This window comes from Podarcis vaucheri (assembly GCF_965113315.1).
Source record: "Podarcis vaucheri genome assembly, chromosome: 7".
Taxonomy (NCBI): Eukaryota; Metazoa; Chordata; class Lepidosauria; order Squamata; family Lacertidae; genus Podarcis; species Podarcis vaucheri.
In genome coordinates this window covers 60,552,439-60,574,544 of record NC_138765.1, presented here as the reverse complement: position 1 = coordinate 60,574,544, position 22,106 = coordinate 60,552,439, and the positions used below count along the sequence as shown (strand labels likewise).

Genomic DNA, 22,106 nt, shown 5'->3' with positions numbered 1-22,106 from the left:
CTCTCAGGTAATTCTGCACAGGATTGCAGCATTAATAAAAATGAATGCATTTTTGTGCCTGGCTGTTCCCAGTGTGCATATACGCATTATCTAATTTTGGCAGGGGACGCGGGTGGCGCTGTGGGCTAAAGCCTCAACGCCTAGGGCTTGCCGATTGAAAGGTCGGCGGTTCGAATCCCCGCGGCGGGGTGCGCTCCCGCTGCTCGGTCCCAGCGCCTGCCCACCTAGCAGTTCGAAAGCACCCCCGGGGGCAAGTAGATAAATAGGTACCGCTTACCAGCGGGAAGGTAAACGGCGTTCCGTGTGCGGCTCTGGCTCGCCAGAGCAGCGATGTCACACTGGCCACGTGACCCGGAAGTGTCCCCGGACAGCGCTGGCCCCCGGCCAATAGATGTGAGATGGGCGCACAAACCCCACAGTGTGTCAAGACTGGCCCGTTCGGGCAGGGGTACCTTTACCTTTACCTTTAATTTTGGCAGAATGTGAGCGCCATCAGTTCTCTGTAAATGGTTTTGGTGAGTATGGAAAAAACCAACCTCTGGCTGTAGCAGCTAGTGGGTGTGGGCCTTTGTCGTGAGACTTGTCAACTGTTCTCCAGTCAGAATGAAATTGGCTGGGTAAACTGTTGCCACGGAAATAGATGCCTGTGGTTATTGCTGTGTGCAGGAGGGGTTGGTGTGCTTTTTGAAGTCGGAAAGTTGCTTTGAAAGCATGGGCCCTTTTTTATATTTCTTCCCCACCCCTAACTCCCTTACAGTACTTGCAATCAGCAAGGGGCAGAGCATTAGCAAATTGGCTTTTCCTGCAAATGACACTTTGCTGTTACGGAACGCAGCTTCTACCACAGTGCGTTGGTACCATTTATAGCTGCTACCTTTTTCAGCTGCACAGCGTTTCGATTCTGCAAAACACTTTGGGTCCTTATCATTTGAGGGGAGGGGAATTAAAGCAATCTGGTAAAAGAGATTACTGCTGTCCCCATTTTACAGCTAGGGAAAGAAGGCTAAAGGTGGCAGTGCCTTTCCCTAACACATAGAATCATAGAATCATAGAATCATAGAATCATAGAGTTGGAAGAGACCACAAGGGCCATCGAGTCCAACCCCCTGCCAAGCAGGAAACACCATCAGAGCACTCCTGACATATGGTTGCCTCTGCTTAAAGACCTCCAAAGAAGGAGACTCCACCACACTCCTTGGCAGCAAATTCCACTGTCGAACAGCTCTTACTGTCAGGAAGTTCTTCCTAATGTTTAGGTGGAATCTTCTTTCTTGTAGTTTGGATCCATTGCTCTGTGTCCGCTTCTCTGGAGCAGCAGAAAACAACCTTTCTCCCTCCTCTATGTGACATCCTTTTATATATTTGAACATGGCTATCATATCACCCCTTAACCTCCTCTTCTCCAGGCTAAACATGCCCAGCTCCCTTAGCCGTTCCTCATAAGGCATCGTTTCCAGGCCTTTGACCATAGTGGGGCTGTGGCAGGGACTGTCAGGAGTGTTATCATTTATGTTGCATTTATACCCCATACAAGGAGCTCAGAGTGGTGTACATGGTTATGCCCTGCCTTATTTAATCCCCACAGCAACCCTGGAGATAGAGGTTGCCTGAGAGGCAGTTACTAGTCAGCAAGTGAGCTTCATGGCTGAGTGGAGATTTGAACTCTGGAATCCCAGGTCCTAGTCCAGCCACTCTTAACCACTACACTAAACTGTGTGGGGCAACCAGAGTCAAATGCCCACAGCCATGATATTCACTGGGTGACGTGTCTCTTGGCCTGACCTCGTTGTGAGGGGCAGGGTGGGGGAGAGGAACTATGTCCGCTGTCCTGATGGAGTACGGGTGAAATAAACAATGTCATAAATATAATATGCGGGATAGTGGAATTTAACTTGCAGGGCGAGTGTTGGGCATACAGACTTGCTGGCGATAGTACTTTCAGGGAGAAATGTTTCTTGTGAGGGTGGGGTAATGGGACAGAGGAGCACCCTGTCAGCAAGCATCAAACTGCTTGCTGTTTCTGTTTTGCTTGAGTTCACAGAAACTTCCACATCTCTTTCGGCTATGTCTAAAAAGGGGAGGCTTTCTAAACTTCTGTTCCGTAAAAGGAGTCCTCAGATCTCTTATCCGTCATCCATATTAAGGTAGATCTGCTATAAATGCCCCCAGATGCTAGTGTTTAAAGCAAATAAGCCAGTGTTTGCTGAACATTCAGCAAGTATTGACCTGGTGTCAGCTAACAGATATAATCTTATAGAAAGAAGTCAATCTTAAGTCATTTTAGCACCCGGGGCAGAATGTGCAAAAGGTTCCTCCTCACAATAGCATGCTGGTTAAAGTGAGGAACCTCAGAGGCAGTGTCAGGAGGGTGTTTATGTGCTGTGGAAGCCTGGCCCCTTTCACACGACCCCCCCCCCCCGGAGTTAAAGTCCTCTTTCTCATAGATGGGCAAGGAAAAGCATGTAAGCAATACTCTTATTTCAGGGGGTGCCAGCTGTTGTTACTATTATTATTATAGTTTATTAATTTATATGCTTCTTAACTGGCTTGACACCAGTTTGTGTAAATTCCTTACGTTATATTTCTCTGTGTTGCAGATTACTGGGGAAAAATTACATCCCTCAGGATTGACAGTCCCTAATGTAGCCCCGTGCAGGTGCCTGACATGTCACTTGCCTGTCTTGTTAAACATCTTGATTCAGGGGCTAATTTTCAGGGGGAAACTTTTCTCCTCCATCGTACAATAAGCTTTTTGGTATCCTTATATGCTTCCTGTATTCTATTCTAGAATATGAGAGGTAATGAAAGGCTACCACACTTTTGAGGACACTGTTTGCAAAGAAGTAGAATTTTAAAATAGGTCACTGGAAACTTAAAAAGGATAATTGGGGTTATTGATTTAAACAGTTGTTAAGATCAGTTGCAAGTTAGCTTTGGCTGGAGAAAAAAAAATCTATCCATGGGGCATAATGAGGAACCTGGTGATCACGAACAAATTGTGTATCTTAAGCTTGGAAAGGCACAAATTAGACTCCCACACTGGTCTGATAGCCTTCAGTGCACCCTGGAGCTAGCTTGCTTATGAAAATCGTTGTTATGAAAGTAATGTTCTTGCCTGGAACAAATTGTGAAGTTAGTAGGTTGAACAGTTTTCCGTTTGAGGTGCGAAGCTTACGTCCAACAACCTTGGCTGCGTGTAGATCGATAGAACCTTGATAGTTTGGTTTTTGATGGGGTACTCCCTGGGTCATTGCAGGCCAACAATGGCCAGTGATCACAAGAATCATGAGAAGAGCCCTGCTGGATCAGGCCAAAGGCCCATCTAGTCTAGCATCCTGTTCTCACAGTGGCCAAACAGATGCCTGTGGGAAGCCTACAAGCAGGACATGAATGCAACAGTGCTCTCCCTACCTGCAATTCCCAGCAACGGGTGTTCAGAAGCATGCTACTTTGGAGATAGAATGGTTCCTGGGCCATTTGAACCTGGGCCATGCTGCTGTGAGCTGCACTCTGCCACGACACTGATGGATACTGCCTATTCCTGATTCCTCCATGCTTGGGTGTCTTGACAGCAATAAGCTGTATGAGTCAAACCCAATCAAAAAGCCAGGATGATGGCTGCTTATGAAATATACAACACATTTAATTGTGTGCTCTCTAATTTATTTTTTTGTGCTTGCTTTTTTGTGTGGAAATATATCTCTAATTTGTAATATATCTCTAATGGACCATAAAGAAGGCTGATCACCGAAGAATTGATGCTTTTGAATTATGGTGCTGGAGGAGACTCTTGAGAGTCCCATGGACTGCAAGAAGATCAAACCGATCCATTCTTAAGGAAATCAGCCCTGAGTGCTCACTGGAAGCTACCAGCATGAGTCTGACGAAACTGCGGGAGGCAGTGGAAGACAGAAGTGCCTGGCGTGCTCTGGTCCATGGGGTCATGATGAGTCAGACACGACTAAATGACTAAATGACTAAATGACTAAATGACTAAACAACAACAACAACATATCTCTAATTTGTAGTTAGGTGTGTGATTATGAATTCCCAAAGTTACTGGTTACCAATAAAGTGGCAGACAATGTGAAATGTTGCATGGAGAATCATCATCTCTGGTTAATTTTTCTGTAGTAGTTACACATATTTTCCTCCCCCTGTCCCACCTGGGAATGCGGGTGGGGATCCCCAATGCATTAAAACAAAACAAAACCCTTTATGGTGATATAATGCTGAGGTTCATGCACAAAACAAATCCATGGTTTTAAACCATGGCTTGGTGTTATTTGTGAATCCTGCCCATCAGTTTAACTATGGGTTGTTTACTGCTTACAAACCTTGGTTTTCTTTAGCTATGGTTTTTCATTACATACAAACCCAGCACTCATCTTCAACCATGGCTTGCTTAGCGATCCCACACCAGACATTCACAGAACTGAAAAGGTTTTTCAACCAGTAGTTGAAAAATTAAATAGAAATTTTGGAGAAACAAGCCATGGTTTGTTTGTGGGGTAACCCATGGTTTTTTAACAAACCATGGATTAGCTTTAGAGTGAACACAACCAGTATTGAATTTCTGAGATTTTCAGCTGACAGAACAAAAAGGATATTTTATATAAATACATACATACATTCTTTACAGTAAATTTAATGGCTAGCCAAAAAACTGAAGGAAGGTCATGTATTTGTGGACATCTTTTCATTTGACTGATGTGTTTCCTTTTGATCTCCTCTTATGAGAATTTTATGGTCCGCATTAACCTTTGCCTATAAACAAGTAGAACCACTGCTTTGCCAGTCCTGTGAAAACCAACAGTGCATTTGAAGAATACAAAAAGGCATAAAGTGTGATGACCTGCTGTCTACTCCATAGACTGCAAAGATGAGCTGTTAGCTTCTGCTTTTCTGAGAACGATTAAACTTAGCAAAGTACAATTCCTTTTCTTTGTTTTACTTTCAGTTAAATTTGGATTGGCTTTTCTCTGCTACTGTGTCTGCACCAACACTTCATTTATTTATTTTTAGTCCTCAACATCCCATAGCAATCTTTGCATATTTCCTGTATGTGCCCATTGTGTAAACGAAAATCTGTTTCTTCATTCAGTGCTTCCTTATTGGATCAGGAGAGATTCTGTGTTTTTTTGTGGGTTCCAGAGCCTTGCAGTCAAAAGCCAGCTGTGCCTAAAGCAATCATTGGGCACTCGCAAAGGGAAAAGTTCTTGTCCAAGACCCTGATGAGGTTCCATAGTTAAACTGTGGAACTCACTCCCACAAGAGGTAGCGATGGCCACCAACTTGGATGGAGGATAAGGCTGACAGTGGCTTCTAGCCACAATAGCTGTGTTCAGCCTCCACTATCGGAAGCATTGTGCCACTGAATACCAGTTGCTGGGAATCACAGTGGGAAGAGCATTGTTGCTTGTGACCTTCCCATTGGGGCATCTGCTTAGCCTCTGTGAGAATAGAATGCTGGACTAGATGGGCTTTTGGTCTCATGCTGCAGAGCTCATCTTGTGTCCTTATGTGCCTTGTGTTTTAAACTGAGTCAAAGTTTTTCCCCCTGGTGTTGAAGATACAGGTTGTGTGTGTGACAAACAGGTGATTCCGCAAGGGGGCACTCTGCAAGGGTTATGTAAGAGGGCCACAGAGGGTCAAATTCAGCGTGAGTCATGTAGAAGCTGGTTATGTCGATCGGGGAAAATATTTGGTGTGATAAATGGATTCAAATGTGGGCTGGAAATCAAATTAAAACTTGTGGAGTATTGTATTTTGTCTGACAAATATACGAGGCATGTGGGGGCGAATTGTCTTGAGAAGGCCAGTGGCGTACTGAAATATGACAGCTCCCTGTGGTGCAAGAATAGTTGTATATTTAATTGAAAGAAAATCGATTGATTGGTTTTACTGAGGGTTTTGTCCCCTGGGTTAAGAAAAAGTACAACCCTGAGTCCAAGGTTTGTTCTTTCTTTCTGGTCATGGCTCATTAGGGAGAAACTCAAAGCCACAGCCTTGGTTCAGGTGTTACACTAAGCCAATCTTCATGGCAGCCTGCTCCTTCTTCACTTTATTTATTATTTGTTTACTGCGTTTACAGCTCACGTCTTCTCCAGTAAGCTCAAGGTAGTGCGTGTGCTCCTTCCGTTTTCCATCTTACCCTCACACAGCTGCCTTGTGATGCAGCTTAGGCTGAGAGATGAACAGCCCCAGGTTACCCAGTGGGCTTCATGGCTGAGTGGGGACTTGAACCCTGGGCTCCCAGGTCCTAGTCCAGTGCTCCCAACCGCTACACCCACCTCACTGGTTCTCATGGTAAGCTTGCTAATCATGGTTTACTGTAATGTGTGAACTCCGCCTCTGAGACTTCCCTTGAGAAGCTCAGCTGATGGGTAGGAGTTTAATCCTGCTTGGTCACTGTCTCCCCCTGCACCCAACTGGCCAACTGTGACAGATGGGTGGGACCAACCACTTGTCAGATAAAGATCTCTCCCACCAGGGCCCAGAAAAGGTTCCCCACCCCTGTTTTCAAGTATGAAATCAGTCTGCTTAATTATCTGTCCTTGCCTATTGTAGGACTGCTTATTTGAGTGCCCAGGTGCAGAAGTCAAGAATGAAGAGGGTCGGAGGAGGCTTTTCCCAGAGACGGAGGCAAAGGAGGCCTCTTACTTTCATCTTTTCAATTTAGTGTTGATAAATGAGCCTTTGGGTAACTAAAAACAAGGCATTGTAAGAAGATCAAGGCTTTTTTTTATTGCTGAAGGTCAGTAAGGCTTTGCTTTAATCAAATGTCAAAACGTTTCACCAAGTCGGGTAACTCCCTCCCTGTACAGTCTGCTTCATCCTTGCTTATAAATAGCTGTTGTGTGGGCTCCTATAGTCTGAGGTCAAGAAGCTCCGAACAGCAGGAAGTGCTTCTGCCTGCAACAGCTTCATTTGTTTCCGAGGAGGAAGTAGACACATGCACCTCTCTCCAGACATGCCAGGATTAATGCCGAGACCCCACACACATCCAGGGTGTCTGGCCGCATCCACACCATCCCACTTTGAAAAGCGCTGTGATACCGCTTTAGGCAGTCATGGCTTCCCCCAAAGAAGCTGTAGTCTGCTAAGGGTGCTGAGAGTTTTTAAGGGACCCTTATTGCCTTCACAGATCTACAGTTCTCAGAGTTCCCTGTGAAGGAGGGATGGATTGTTAAACCATTCTGGGAGGGGGAACAGGGCTCCCATCACACACCATTGACCATTCTAGGTAGGGGCGATGAGAGTTGAAATCCAGCCACATATGAAGGGTACTCCTGGATGAGAGTTCATTATTCAGAGAGGAAGAGGGAGCCAAAACCCCCACTGTCCAAATCTTTGTGTGCACATAGACTAGGTTTCTGGGTCCTGACCAAGATCTTTTGTTTCCAGTTAAACCTCAAAACAATTGGTTCAGCCTTTAGGACTTGCCCTGTTGGGTACCATTGCTAACATCAGCAGGACTCATTGTGTACTCCTGTATATTTTAAGTAACCATTTTATCACTGGCAGATAACTGGCCTACATCTGGTTTTGCTTACCCGTTTTCTTCTGGGGCTCTCTTCCTATTGAATTGGAGCCAAGGGGTGCCATGGAGATGGATGTTTTGTACCAAAGCAGCTGCAGTTACAATACCAAGTCCTCAAGTTCTTCCCAAGCCATGCTTAGCCCTCTTTTTTCACTTGCCCCCTCCCTATAGATCACTTACTTCCTATAGGAAATCTTTCCTGATACTGGATTTCATATATTGACCCACTTTTGAAAGCTATTGGTTATTACTAGAGAACCGTAATTTGTTCATTGTCCATTGTTCATGTAATGCTGCTGTTGCCATGGAAGTAATTTTGCTCCCAGTGTTTGCATCCGTCAGCTTCAGGTTTTATATTTTGGGGTTTTTTAAGTCTGGCTATTCATGTCTGGTACAGCTGTGTTGGGGGGGGGGAACCCCACCCATCCTGGTTTTAGGCTTGTGAGTCAACTGCACATGTACGTTAATTCTGGAGAGAATACTGTTAGTGGACTAGGAACTGGGTTCAATATTTTAATGTGCTGTAGACTACAATCCTGTGCATGCTTTCTTGGGAGTAAGACCCAGTGGGACCAGCCTCTCTCTTTTGCGTACAGAGATGGTTGTTATAAACTGTGGGGTTAACTTTAGGAAAACCTCAGTTCGCTCACTATGTAAATGGAAAGAATACTAGAAATATCCTCTCAGATGTCTCATTATTATTACTATTAATTACCCAGCCTTTACTCTAAGGTTCCAGGGTTGATTACACCAATTAAAACACAATGTTAGAAACAGTTTAAATCAACCTGCAATCACATAAATGAGGTGGGTCCTAAATATCTCGCATGTATCCCTGTATTGGGAAGTTTTTAATGTTTGATGTTTTATTATGTTTTTATATGTGTTGGAAGCCATCCAGAGTAGCTGGGGCAGCTCAGCCAGATGGACGGGGTATAAAAAATAAAATTATTATTATTATTATTTAAAAAGCCAGGGTCAAGAAGTGTGTTTTCAGTATTCGCTGAAATTTGTATAATGAAGGTACCAGACCAGCCTCTGTGAGGAGAGAATTCCACAACTTTGGGGCCACCAGAGAATGCCCCCTCCCAGGCTGCCATCATCTGACATCTGAGGGTAGAGGAACTAGCAAGAGGGCCCCCTCTACCAGTCTTAGCACCTGAGGACGTCTGTAGGGAAGGAGGTGGTTTTTCAGGTATTCGCAGCCTGATTCATTTAGGGCTATGAACACTAACATGGGTGCTTTGAATAGTGTGGTGGAGTCTCCTACTTTGGAGGTCTTTAAGCAGAGGCTTGACAACCATATGTCAGGAGTGCTCTGATGGTGTTTCCTGCTTGGCAGGGGGTTGGACTCGATGGCCCTTGTGGTCTCTTCCAACTCTAGGATTCTATGATTCTAATTGGGCCCTAGAACTAAATGCTAATCCCATAGAAGAGAGTCTGTCTATCCCCTAAATATCTAGTCCAGACTGGATAGTTAAAGTATGAAATTGTGAACTGTTGTGAGGACACAGTTGGCTGGACAGTACAGAAATGTCAGAACAAAATAAATGTACTTTCTAGGGCTTCAACGGTTATTTAAGTTTAGTTTAATCAATGCATTTTAGTTTTCTCTACCAAATACTAATACTTAAAAACAGCACACTAGAAAAGCTGCAGATGGAAAGCCCCATCTCAGAAGAGGCATCCTCCCTTCTCTTGAACACAGGATAAATCCCTTTTTGTTGATTATGTCTGCTATGACACACCATCCAAAATAGTTATTTCATTGATTCGAAACTATTGTTTCAACACACAGAGAGACATTAATGGATAGACTTAAAACCACATGATTCATCAGCCAAAATTTCTTTAACCAGGTGACGTCTCTAATACAGCCTTGGAACCCACCACAAAGTTTTCCCCCTTCTTCATTTTGGCTTCAGAGGAAGAAAAGAAGCATCTTCCACATCTAGCATGGGCATGCAGGCTACAGGCTTCTTAAGTTGGCTAGTGAAAACATTTGCCTTTAGTCAAGCAAATTGGTGGAGGACATTCCTCTTCCACCAATTTGCTTGTCATGGTTTATCCTTCTCCTTGGCCAGCATGGTCACCAAGTGGAGGAGGGATGGAATGATCAGTTTCTTCCCCCACTTACCTACTTGCTTACCTCTCCTTGGTCCAACTTTCCTCTGAATACCAGTTGCTGGAAACCACAGGAGGAGAGAGGGCTGTTGTGCTCAGGTCCTGCTTACGGGTTTCCCATGGGCACCTGGTTGGCCACTGTGAGAACAGGATGCTGGACTAGATGGGCCACTGGCCTGATCCAGTTGGGCTCTTCTTGTGTCCTTAATCCCTTGCCTGCGTGGAATTTCTGGTTGCCTGTGACTACTGGGTGTCTTGTTAAATACAAGGCTGCTCTAATATTTCCCACGAACCTTTTAACAATGTACTTGGAGTGGGTGGGGGTGGATAATGGCAGGATGAATGAAAAGGACTACAATACTGAATATTGCAGGAGAAAAACGGTTGAGTAATAATCATTCGCTGACAACAATGTTACAGTATTTTGTTACCATAAGACGAGCATCATGTTTAAAGGGATCGTTGTTGTGACTCACTCATCCTGAGAGGAGAAAATGTGTGTGTATTTTGCCCTTGTTGTTAAATAATATTTACTTTATTGGAGCTGAGGAACATGCACTCTTCTTAGACAAAGACGCACCTGCTATACTTGAAACATTTTTTAAAATGCACAAAACCCTATCTCTCTCTGTCTTTCCTCTGCAGTTTGCCCCACAAAGCAGTAATCTGAGGGAATAACTGACAGCTTGTGCAAGATGTTTGAATGAACACGGCGAAATAGAAGCAGCCTCCCATCCGCAACACAAATAGCAATCAAGTCTGGAAGAAGAAGGGGGGGTGGACACCATGTGTGGAACTGTTGATGAGTAGCACATGGCTTGGGAGCGGAGGAGGAGGAGGGTGCTTCTCTTCCAATTTATGCTGAGATCTGGAGGACTTAATGCTTATAATAAGAGATGCGAGCGCAGAGCGCGAGTCTGCTGATGTGGCCAAACAAGGCAGACCCAGCAGCTACTTGACCGGAGGTGGCTACTTGGAGCAGCGCAGACCTGCCCTGCCTATCACGAGGGGGAGAGGCACCACCGTGGCCCAGCCAGAATTAAGATGCCAGCAAAAGGCAAATACTTCTTCAACGAGAATGAAGGCTGCAAGATAACAGACCCTTTGTATGAGAAGTACCGCTACTCAAGCCAACAGCATCCCCTCCTCTTCTTCATGCTCTTCATCGTCATTGCCTATTGTGCGACCCTCATCGTCGTTCTCCTCACCCAGCATGTGAGTAGATACAGATGCCTCTGTTCTTGCTCTTCGGGCTCTGGAATGAAGTCTCAAAGTAATTTGCTCTAGGTTATAAAAGGGATTTGTAGCAAGAGGGGCACCAGATGCTTCATTTTCCAGTTGTGCTAGTTCGGGTCAGTGTGCATTCATTCGTAGCAGCCAAAAACACCTAGAAAAACTAAGATCAGTACACAGGGGGAGAGGGAGGATTTGCTAAGGTGCCGCACATTTCTAAGGAGCTTTAGAGTCCAATACTGGGCTTAAATCTAATTGTTACCAGAATACAATACTATCAGTGGGGATTCCTTGTGAATACCAAGTTGTGAATACCAGAAGTATTTATACAATGTGAGGTTTTGCTGCTGTAGTAGGAGTTATACTTTTATCCTGGCAGTGAGGGATAGGTTCTGACCTGCACTAACAGAGCTAGTGGGATTTCCAGTTTAAAAGTTGCAAAGCAGAAATGGAAGGATCTCCCAGTTTCTCATTTTTTCAATAGTCAATTCAGTTCTCCACATTTTGAAGCAATTTGCAATTTTTCAATTAAAAAAATAACCATATGAAAATTCAACAGCATTTAAATGTGTGCTATTCCCTAATAGACACATTTTTATATGCAATTTTGACTAAAGTGCACATTTTTAAAAGCAATTTTCTATAAAATAGTGCATTTTGTACGTTATTTGCACTGATACCTTCATTTTCTCATGCTTTCCCATTATATATGTATATATTTGTAAACACTGGTTGGCTGGATAACTGTATCACAGAATTTGGATAAGTATGGATTTTGGAGAATAAGTATGTTTTGGTTCGCATATTGTTTTGGAAAGTTCAAATTTCATAGTCTCGAACTGAAACAAATTCCTTCCCTTGTGACCAGGAATGATGGGAATTGTAGTCCCAACAACATACAGAGAGGGTTCTCTGCTTCTAGGGTAGATGATCAGATATACCAGGTCAGACAAAGGGAGCTTCTTGTGTTGCTAGTGTGCTTTAGTTTATGAAGTTCTGATGCCTTTAAAAGTTTAGATTGTTGGGAGATTGTGCTATGGAAGAATGAGAACATCCATACAGTCTGGTGTGTGTTTTGGTGACTTTTGTTTTATTTTTTATCAGCCACCGGGAGATCATCTTGCCTACCTTATTACAGTCGGCACAGCACTCATAATTTTCATAGTCATGTATGTTCTGGTTTACCTCGAATACTTCTTTTGGTGTCGGCTGAAATTGTTTGCTGTTGTGATTTGGATCTGCTTACTGGCCATAGGATATGTCTCTGTTTTTGCCGCAGGGAAGACTCCTCAACTTGCTGCATGGGAACAGGTATTTTAATTTTTATCTATTGATCTGTCATCTTCTCCTTCCTCCAAGCTGCTCATGGCATTGAATAGGGTTCCTTATCAGGCTTCCTCCAAAATCTTGGGCTGCATGCACCCCATATCTTTAAAGCACATTCCCCCCAAAGAGTCCTGGAAACTGTAGTTCGTTAAGGGTGTTGAGAAATGTAACTCTGTAAAGGGGGTACATTACAGTTTCCAGGATTCTGCTTGGGGTGGGGACTGTATTTTGAATGTGCTTTTTAAAGATAGGGTATGTCTTCATCTAACCTCTCCCATGAGCCATTGATGAAAGGTCACCCAGTGAGCCTCATGGGTGAGCAGGGATTGCAACCTGGGTTTCTCTAGCCCAAGTCCAAATATTCTGCCCACTGGCTCTGGGAAGGGATGTGTTTCTGCTGTGTTTATATACACTCATTTAAAAATGCATGCTTTAAAACAAAACACAACTGCCTTCAAATCTGGGGCTGTCTGAATATCCCCAGACACTACTCATTATGCAAATGGGCATGGCTAATCACCTGCAGTGGGGGGGGGAATCATTTAATTATGACATCAATTTGCAAAATTAATGCTGCTTTGATTATGAGCAATTAGGGGCACCATTGAGAGTTACAGATGTGGGTGTGCCTTGGAGAAATGTTTCATCAAACTGGAGATAGAAAGGGAGGGAAAAGAGCAGGCAGGAAGATTTGATTGGTTGACTGCAAAGGGCATATACAAAACATTCCTGTATATGCCTGGGTGTGGTAAAAGGAGACATCTCTCTGGATCTTTGGAGAGCAGATGGGAGGGTAGGGTAAGAGAGGAGGCAAGCCCCCCCGTTCAGTGAGATACTTTGGCCTATAATACACTGCCCATTAGATCAGAAGAATAACTGGATGGTATGCAACCCTATCCAGAATGCTAACTCCTCAGATAGATGAAGTACCCTTCATCTGTACCTCTGTCTTGCTGGGGTTGTGTCCCAGTTTATTGATTGTTGTCCTGTACGCAGGTGGCGCTGTGGTCTAAACCACTGAGCCTAGGGCTTGCTGATCAGAAGGTCGCAGTTCGAATCCCCGTGACGGGGTGAGCTCCCGTTGCTCGGTCCCTGCTCCTGCCAACCTAGCAGTTCGAAAGCACGTCAAAGTGCAAGTAGATAAATAGGTACTGCTCCAGTGGGAAGGTAAACTGCGCTTCTGTGCGCTGCTCTGGTTCGCCAGAAGCGGCTTAGTCATGCTGGCCACATGACCCTGATGCTGTATGCCAATAAAGCGAGATGAGCGCCACAACCCCAGAGTCGGTCATGACTGAACCTAATGGTCAGGGGTCCCTTTACCTTTTTTACCAGCCTTTTACCTAGGTTTCTGATTAACACAGTGATTTCCCTAACCCATTTATAGAAGTGGGAGTTGTGCTGTTCCTACCCAGTTCCCTGAAAGCATTTTTGAGTACTGGTTCCTTCACAGCTTCCGTTGTTCTTTCGAAACCTATCATTTGTTCCGTAATTTTTGACAGATGCTTGGAAAACATCAAGGATCTTGTTTCTTTTTAACAGGTGCCATTCTTTCTGTTCATCATCTTCACGGCTTATACCATGTTTCCCTTGGGAATGAGAGATGCTGTGATTGTCAGCAGCGTTTCAGCGCTCTCCCATATTGTAGTCCTGAGCATCGCTGTAGCGCAAAACAAGCAGGACCACCCAACTCTTCCACGGCAGGTAAGGCAAAGGTTTGTATATGTGGTTGCAACATGTGCATTTTGATCAGGCAGACGCCGTGGACACCCAGTGGAGCTCAACACTGGAAGATTCAAGACAGGGAAACTAAAGTATACTTATCCATGCAACGCATAGTTAAACTATGGAACTCACTTCCGCAGGTGGCAGTGATGGCCACCAACCCTGATGACTTTAAAAGAGGATTAGAGAAATTCATGGAGAGGGCTCTTGATTCCCTTAATGGCTGCTAGCCATGATGGCTATGCTTTGCCTCCACCATTGGGAGGCAGCAATACTGCTGAATGTCAATTGCTGGAAGCCACAGGAGGGCTGTGCTGCTCTTTCCCTGCTTGTGCCTTTCCCTCTGGCATCTAGTGCTGCACCGTGAGAACAGGATGCTGGATTAGATGTTAACAAATGCTACAGCTGGCTGAAAAGTCATTGTGGTCCATTACCTATGTGGTGGAATGATTAGAATGCTGGACCTAGGAGACCAGGGTTCAAATTCCCACTCAGCCTTGAAGCTCACTGGGTGACCTTGGGCCAATCGCTCCCTCTCAACCTAACCTACCTCAAAGTGTTTCTTTGAGGATTAAATGAGAAGGGAGAGAGAACCATTGAGCTTCTTAAATATGTAAATAAATAGCATAAATACAGTTGCTGAGGCTCTCAGCAATTTTCAGGTGGGCTGTAGGGGTTAAAACTTGGATTTAGCTAAACATATGGACAAAAAAGAAAATTTCAGAAGCTAGAAGAATACTTTGTTATTAATGCACATGTGTGTCATAGCCCAGTTGAAGAGGTTTCATAAGGACTTTCCCAGTTTAACTGGGCTGCCTTTTAAGTCGATCAAAATGTTTTTAGTTGGTTTAGTTAAGCAGTTAAAATACAACTTTTATTTGTGTCTTGTATGTTAGAAGAATAAGTGGTAGTTAGAAATAGCTGTGTTGTGCTTTTCTGTTGTCTTGGGATATAGTGTGTTGTTTTCTGGGTGTATATTTATTCTTTGTTGTTCTTCCATGTGGATATTGGCTGTGTCCCATTTGTTGGCTTCATAAAGCTGGTGGCATTCTTTCCAGGAGCCAGAAAGAATCTTGGACAAATTTATCAAGCAGTAAAACCAATATCGGTCTAGGAAGTCAGGCTGTAAAACTCTTTTTTTCCTTTTCTTCTGGTGTGTGTGTGTGTGTGTGTGTGTGTGTGTGTGTCTGTCAGAGTTACAGAATTTGGACACAGAGTACAGAAAGTTTAATCATGCACCTGCTGAATTGAATCGCACCCACTGAATTTTTTTACCTGAAGTGACAGTAAAATTGTTTTGGGAAGCAGACTGTGAAGTGTAGAAAGAGTGCACGAGTCCTGCATTTGTATCTCATTTTTTTTAAATTATTATTTTTCAGTTAAAGCAAAATGTTTTCTGCTGGGCAATCCAGAATCCTCTTCACAATGTTATAATTCATGATAAATACCGAGAGGGAATGTTTGGCTTTTCATGAAGAGGGTTGGGTGTGTTCCTAAATTGCTTGGAAAAGGGAAAGAGAAATTCTCATGGCTTTGTAACACTGGTCTGTGCGCCAGTTGCACCCTGCCAGTGAATTTTCACAATTGCTTGGCAAGCACCAGGGGTCTAGTCATGAAGCTTTTGAAATCTGATAAACAGCTCGGTGTAAAGGGGCAAAGCCTCTCTGATTCAGGATCCACATAGTTGAGGTGTGTGCGTCATGTCTCGAAGGGTGAGGTAACCCATTTCCTTCCCCAAATGATTGCTACTTAGTGAAATGATGCAAGCCCTTCTTTTTAACACTTTGCTCTCCTTTCTTCTCTTTGACAAATCTCTTAACAATTTTTTTCGGGAACAATTTTCCTTTGAATTTTGATTACTTGCACATTTTGAGGCATCTCCTTTATATTAAATGCTCATTTGACACCCTGAATCACACTTGATTGACTTCAGTCTTTACAAGAAATGGGTTCTAACAACAATTTCCTCCTCATTTCAAGATACTTGCTCCTCAGATATCCATTCAGCAGGGAGGGTGTGTGTGTGTGTGTGTGTGTGTGTGTGTATGTGTGTCAGAATTCCAGGAAGATACATTGGGGGCTGATATTTGGAGAATGTTGGGGCTAAGTTGCACATTATGTAAGAGTTCTAAGATGGGATCTCCTGCCATATTCTGTTTTCCTTTCCTTATTTAATTTTCGCTTCAGTGCATGTGTACAGTGTTTGCCCTCCAGATTTGGCCAGGCGTGTGAGGAGGCGGCTGAGGGTGTGTATAGTTCATTTAGGCATCCTGTCTTGATCTGAAACTTGTAGCAGATCCAAACCATACATTTAAAGCAGATGGCTTCCTCCAGAGAATTGTGGAAACTGGAGTTTGCTAAGGTTGCTGGAAATTGTAGCTCTGGGGAGTGGAGGTATACTACAGTTCCCATGATTATTGGAGGGAAGCTGTGTGCTTTAAATGTATAATGTGGACCAAAGGTTGTTGATTAAGATGCCATGAGAAGCTATGGTACATTGAATTCTTCTGCATTGTATTCAGGCACATCATGTAGGGCAGGTATGGGGAACATTTGGCCCTTGAGGTGTTGCTGAACTATAACTTCCACCACCCCTGGTCATCAGCCATGTCTACTAGCACTGATGGAGAGTTTTAGTTCAGCATAGTCTGGAGGGCCAAAGGTTCCCCACTCCTAACGTAGGGAGAAAGTGCTTGCATGAGTGACCAAAAAGCTCATTCATACCTCTTCTTGTTTGCTTGTCTTAACTGGGCCAGTGCATGGTTATTTATAAGCCTTGGGTGGGTTTATTGTGTTGAATGCCTGCATATATTCCACTAGAGTGTGGAATGTGATAGGAAGAACTGGTTACCGTTACCTGTATCCACATACATATGTATCCATATGTGAGAAATTCACATATTGCTTAATGTGGCCTGGATCGGCAACTGTGGACTAGTTCAGCTTTGAATGCTTTCTATAAGCTTTCTTTAAGTTCCCTGGTCGTAGTTTTGGCTGGATTTCAAACCTGGAGAATGATGTGATTTTTCTTCTAAAACCAAATACATCACCGAACCACTAAATGCATGTACTCATTTGTTTAAAAGTTTTCTCCAGCCCATTCATTGTATAGTCATTCCGGGATTTAGAGGAAACATAACATCAAATAAAATAAAACATTTTCCTTTATAGTTGTTAGTAACCACAAATTGACTCAGTCTTAAGTCTACCAACATCACCCCTGCAGAGTTAAAGGGGCAGAAAGCACTTAGAATAAGCTGACATCTGAATGGCTGTAAGAATTGTTTAACTGTTAAAATGTTGTAGTTACAAAGTGGAGTGGGATTTTTGCTTGACTACACTAATATAGTGATCCTTCTTGTTTTGCTATCAGAGTTGCCTCTTTGATTTGCTAACAACAGGCCAGAGCCAGTCATGCTGGTTTTCCGGGGGGGGGGGGGAGGAAGGAAAATATCCCTTTGAAAATTTGGGTAATTTGCACAGAGCAATTCACAACATAGGGTGATCTAATTCAACATGTTTATTTTAGTAAGCAAAGTAACAAAATTTTGAAACTGACAAGCTTACCAAATTTTGTATTTGCCATTGTCATCCATTCATTGTTACTGTTGATCTTAAGCAATGGAACACTTTCCATGGTAAAAAGAAAGCACTGGGGGGGGGATTCCACCCCACACCAATGGCCAGATCTTGCATAGTCTTATGCTCTGGATTGGTTCAGAAATCATGACAAGCCATAGTTAAGGACATTAAACTATGGATTGCAGTGATGTCAGAATTGCCAAACCATGCCCTTCAGTTGGCTAACAAGAATTGGAATCCATGGCTGACTAACCAACTAAGTTTTGGCATGATGTGTGGATTGACAAACCATGGTTGTGACCACCACTCTGCCTTCATAGGCTACCGAAGGCACAGTAAACTTGTGAAGAGTAAACAAGTGAAGTAGAGTGCTGAGAGAGAGAGGAAACCAAACAAGCAGTTTGAAATGTATTTATCTACTGAAGATTTCTCACTGGACCTTCATCACAAGTGATCCCAGCGACAACAGGGTACAATCAATATAATCACAGTAAAACATAGGGCAGGTAAAGCAAGCCAATTGATCAACACTGCCAAACTACAACTTAGCACTCAGTCTAGATGCTAATATCCTGTAAATGCCTATGTAAACAACCATGTTTTCAGCTCCTGTTGAAAAGCAAAAAGAGATGACACCAGCTGTAACTACATAAATTGGGGGCAGGGGCAGCACCACAGATGAGCTTCCAAAAGCATAATTTCCAAAGGTTTAAGGGGGGAAAATCCACAGGGGAAGCTATACATTGCTACTCATCATGATGGCTGTATGCCTCCTTCAGCATCAGAGGCAGCGTGTATCTGAACCTCATTTGCTGGGCAACACCAGTGGGAGAGAGTTATTCCCCTCATTGTCTGGTACTTGGCTTTTCAAAGGCACCTGACTTGCTGTCAAAAGCAGGATGCTGGACTAAATTAGCCTTTGGCTTGATCCAGAAGGGTTATTTTTAAACCATGTTTTGAACTTTGCAGCACTATTCGTGCAAACCATGGTTGGACATGATGTTTGAACTGAGCCAAAGTGACAGTGATGGAAATGCTTGGGTTTTAAAAAATGCTTTTAGGGGATTTAAAATTAGCCCCACCGTAGTTCTGTAAACTGGAGAGGAAGAGGAGAATTAAAACCTGTAGCATGTTCTCCCTACGAAACTGTAAATCACAAATGGTAAATGTTATTTGACAACTTAATCTATTATCTAGATTAATAACAATTGGCACATGTTGCTAATTCCTGCCTGCTTGAGTGCTACAAGTCAACTCCCTGTTGCCAACTCTTTGACTGAAGGCAGGAACTGTCCGTTTCACAGCCCCTCCAGTCAACCTACGTGAATTAGGCAACGTGTACCACCAGCAAAGAAGGCAGGTTCAAACCAGAAAGCTTAGGATGACTTGCGAAAGAGAGCCAAGACTCGCGTGCACACACACACACACACTTAAAACAACAACAAAACCAACCCTCCACTTGAGTTGCTAGCCAGTTTGACTTGCCTGGAGGAAAATTCATTCCTGGTCTCATAATTAGTTACTGGGTGCTAGCAAAACCCATAAATGAGAAGTCCTATGTGTAACTCCGTCATCCTTCCCCCTAGCTATTCTAGGGGATATTCTGAAGCCTTCGCATTCAAAATTCTGTAGCTACCATTGCTGAGCAACCTGCCGTCTGGATATACAGAATGGGCCCAGCTATTAGTAGCCTGCCCTCCTCCTTTATGCCAAGGACACTTTTACAGTTTATGGTTTCTTCTGGGTTGCAAAAAGAGAAAAAGTTGTTCAACAGATGGAACAAGGAGGCAATGGTGGCCACCAGCTTGGATGACTTTGAAAGAGGATTAGACAAATTGGAGGATAAGGCTATTGATGGCTACTGGCCACAATGGCTCTGCTCTGCTCACGCAGTTGGAGGCAGCAATGCTACCAACTGCTGGAAACTGCAGGAGGGGAGAGGGCTGTTGTGTTCTGCTTTTGCTTGTGGATTTCTACAGGCATCTGGTTGGCCACTGCAAGAACAAGATGCTGGACTAGATGGGCCCATTGGCCAGATCCAGCAGGCTCTTCTTAGGTTATTAAACCTTCCTTTGTAACATTTGCTATGTCTTTTGTTTCTTTGTTGGTTAATTTCCCCCTATGCTAACAGCATAAAAAGGGGGTGGGGAGAGAACCTGCCCAAGTTATTAAAATATGTAATTTCCTTTTTGTCTCAGTTACTGTGTATATATTGGAGCTCATCAGAATACTGTAGTAGATGATTTAATTTCCTTAGGCTTGGATGTTGCTTCAGTTTGCTAATATTGGCTATTAAATCACGGTCCTTCTCAAAGCAATGTTCTTGCTGCCTGACTGTTCACCATCACAAGTGCTTGCCTATATACACTCATTAATTTTCTCCCCAATTACCTTTCAACTGAACAAGCACAATCTCTTTCACAATTTCTAAATGAGTGTTGCGTTCGTACCTGAGTTCGAGAGGAAGCACACCTTTTCTACAAAGGGCTTGTTAAAAGGAAATAAACTTTGCCTATTATAGACAGTCAAGGAAGAGAGTAGAAGTTTTTTTTTTGTTTCAGGTTCAAATGGGGTGAAAAAATTACATCACCCTACAGATATTGAAAGATTAAGGTTTGGCACATGGAGCAGATAGTTCTGATTGCAATATATCACAGACGTAAGACAGAAAAACCCTAAAATGCAAAATTGTGGAGAGACAGTCCTGATATTTTTTTGCAGGCCTACTTGTTGGAATGTTATATGTCACTATCCACACTCAAAACTTTTCAGGATCTTTGTTTGATGGGTAGCGGCATTATTGAGTCCATTGATCTTCCCTCATTCCTTCATATTCAAAGATCAATGCCTCTCCTGTGTGTTTGTAGTGGAGGAGGCTTCTCTAGGAAGCAACTCATGAAGTTTCTTTATATCAGATCAGACTGTTTGTCTACCTAGCCAGTGTTGTCTACTCTTCTTGGCAGCAGCTCTCCAGGGTCTTAGGCAAAGGGTCTTTTTTTCTCCATAACATGCTACCTCTTCTTCCTCTCAGCACTGCTCCTTGAACCTGTGAAAACCAGAGGCTTCAAAGAGCAGTGCAGGAATGTTTGCAAAAGGGTTTTCAAACTGTTCATGCTACACTTTGAAGTCCCGGCAATGGGACTTCAAAGTGCAGCATCGCCTGATTCCACAGTGATATCAGATGAGGGACGGTTCCACCCACCTGTTAAGATTTGGCCCAGCTGGGGTGGGGACGTAAGGATCTGGCTTCCTAGCAAGAGAAGGGTCCCCACCCCTGATTTTGAAGGATCACTTCCACTTCCTTTATGAACTAGCTTTTCATATGGTACCAGATTATCTGAATAACGGCCTGCACCAGTATTAGCCTGCTCGAACATTGAGATCAGCATTTGAGGCCATGTTCTCTGGTCCATTGAAGCAAACCATGACTGGTAAACAGAAATCAAACCTTGACTTTACATCATAGTTTGTTTGGAGCAAAACGAATCATGATTCCTGGTTAGGACATACCACTAAGCCAGGAACCATGGTTTGTTGCTCCCCCTTGTGCTAGGGAAGGAGCGAAGCTAGAGCCCTTAAGGATATTCACAGTTCACTATTAGCACCACGCAGATACATCCAATAAAGCAAAATAACCTCATGATATCTAGCTAACTTTGGGGGAAACAACAGCTGGTGCAGGAATATGGAAACTTACATATAATGTGCAGTTGTATTGACTGGGTAATGAAACTTGGGCCAGGAGTCTCTTGTCATGTGCTGGGCAAGAGAACAGAAAACGAGCTGATTTAGCCTTAATAAAGTTCACAGATTATTTCACTTATAAAATTTTGAGTTTGTGATGTTGGGGCATTTATTTATTTCCTCAGGTGCTTGCCAATGCTTTCATTTTTCTCTGTGGTAACCTGATGGGTGCGTTCCACAAGCATCAGATGCAAGATGCCTCGTGGGATCTGTACAGATATACTTTAAAGTGCATCCAAGTCCAAATGAAGCTGAAGATTGAAAAGAGGCAGCAAGTGAGTGAATCAATGCTTTAAATACCTACACACTTTCTAGCTCTTTTAAAGTCATCATTCAGCCGTACCAGGAGATCATCACTTTGTCAGCAAGGTCTGTAACGGGTCATACTTAGAAGTATTCAGTTGTTCATGCTCACCAAAGGACACCCATACATGTGCAAAAGGAGTCTGCAAAACGGCTGGAGTAAAACCACTGTAACTGAACTCATTCCAAAACCTCTATTGTAACAGAACATTGGACCATGTTTTTGGCTGAATTAATGAGCACCTTTCCGGCACAGCAATTTATTATTTCCATTTCTATGACCCTCACCACCACTAACACTGACGTTTTTAGTTTTTTTAAAAAAATATTAGTGTTACTTTGCATTTCTCAGAACTTTATGAGGTAGGCAATGTTTTTGTGGCTTTTGACTGCAGACCTTGACACTTTGTCATTCTGATTCCTCCTTTTTTTAAATAGAATTGTAAGGTGGACATATTGTAAGGAGCCCCTTAAGTGGGCATAACATTTATAAACCACTTGATTCTTAAAAAGCAACAATCTTGTAAGC

At 43.4% G+C, this 22,106-nt stretch overlaps 1 protein-coding gene across 4 annotated transcripts in view; it reads left to right on the top strand.

Annotated features, from left to right (window-relative positions):
* Positions 1–22,106, top strand: part of ADCY7 (adenylate cyclase 7) — an 84,471-nt gene that overhangs the window by 20,840 nt on the left and 41,525 nt on the right. For all 4 annotated transcript variants that reach the window (XR_014222015.1, XM_082232865.1, XM_082232864.1 and 1 more), the window contains exons 2-5: positions 10,313–10,882; positions 12,005–12,211; positions 13,766–13,927; positions 21,400–21,549. Coding sequence is in view for 3 of the 4 variants with exons in the window: in XM_082232865.1 (XP_082088991.1) it covers positions 10,712–10,882; positions 12,005–12,211; positions 13,766–13,927; positions 21,400–21,549 (690 nt within the window). In the remaining variant the exon portion in view is untranslated. The remainder of the gene's footprint in view (positions 1–10,312; positions 10,883–12,004; positions 12,212–13,765; positions 13,928–21,399; positions 21,550–22,106) is intronic.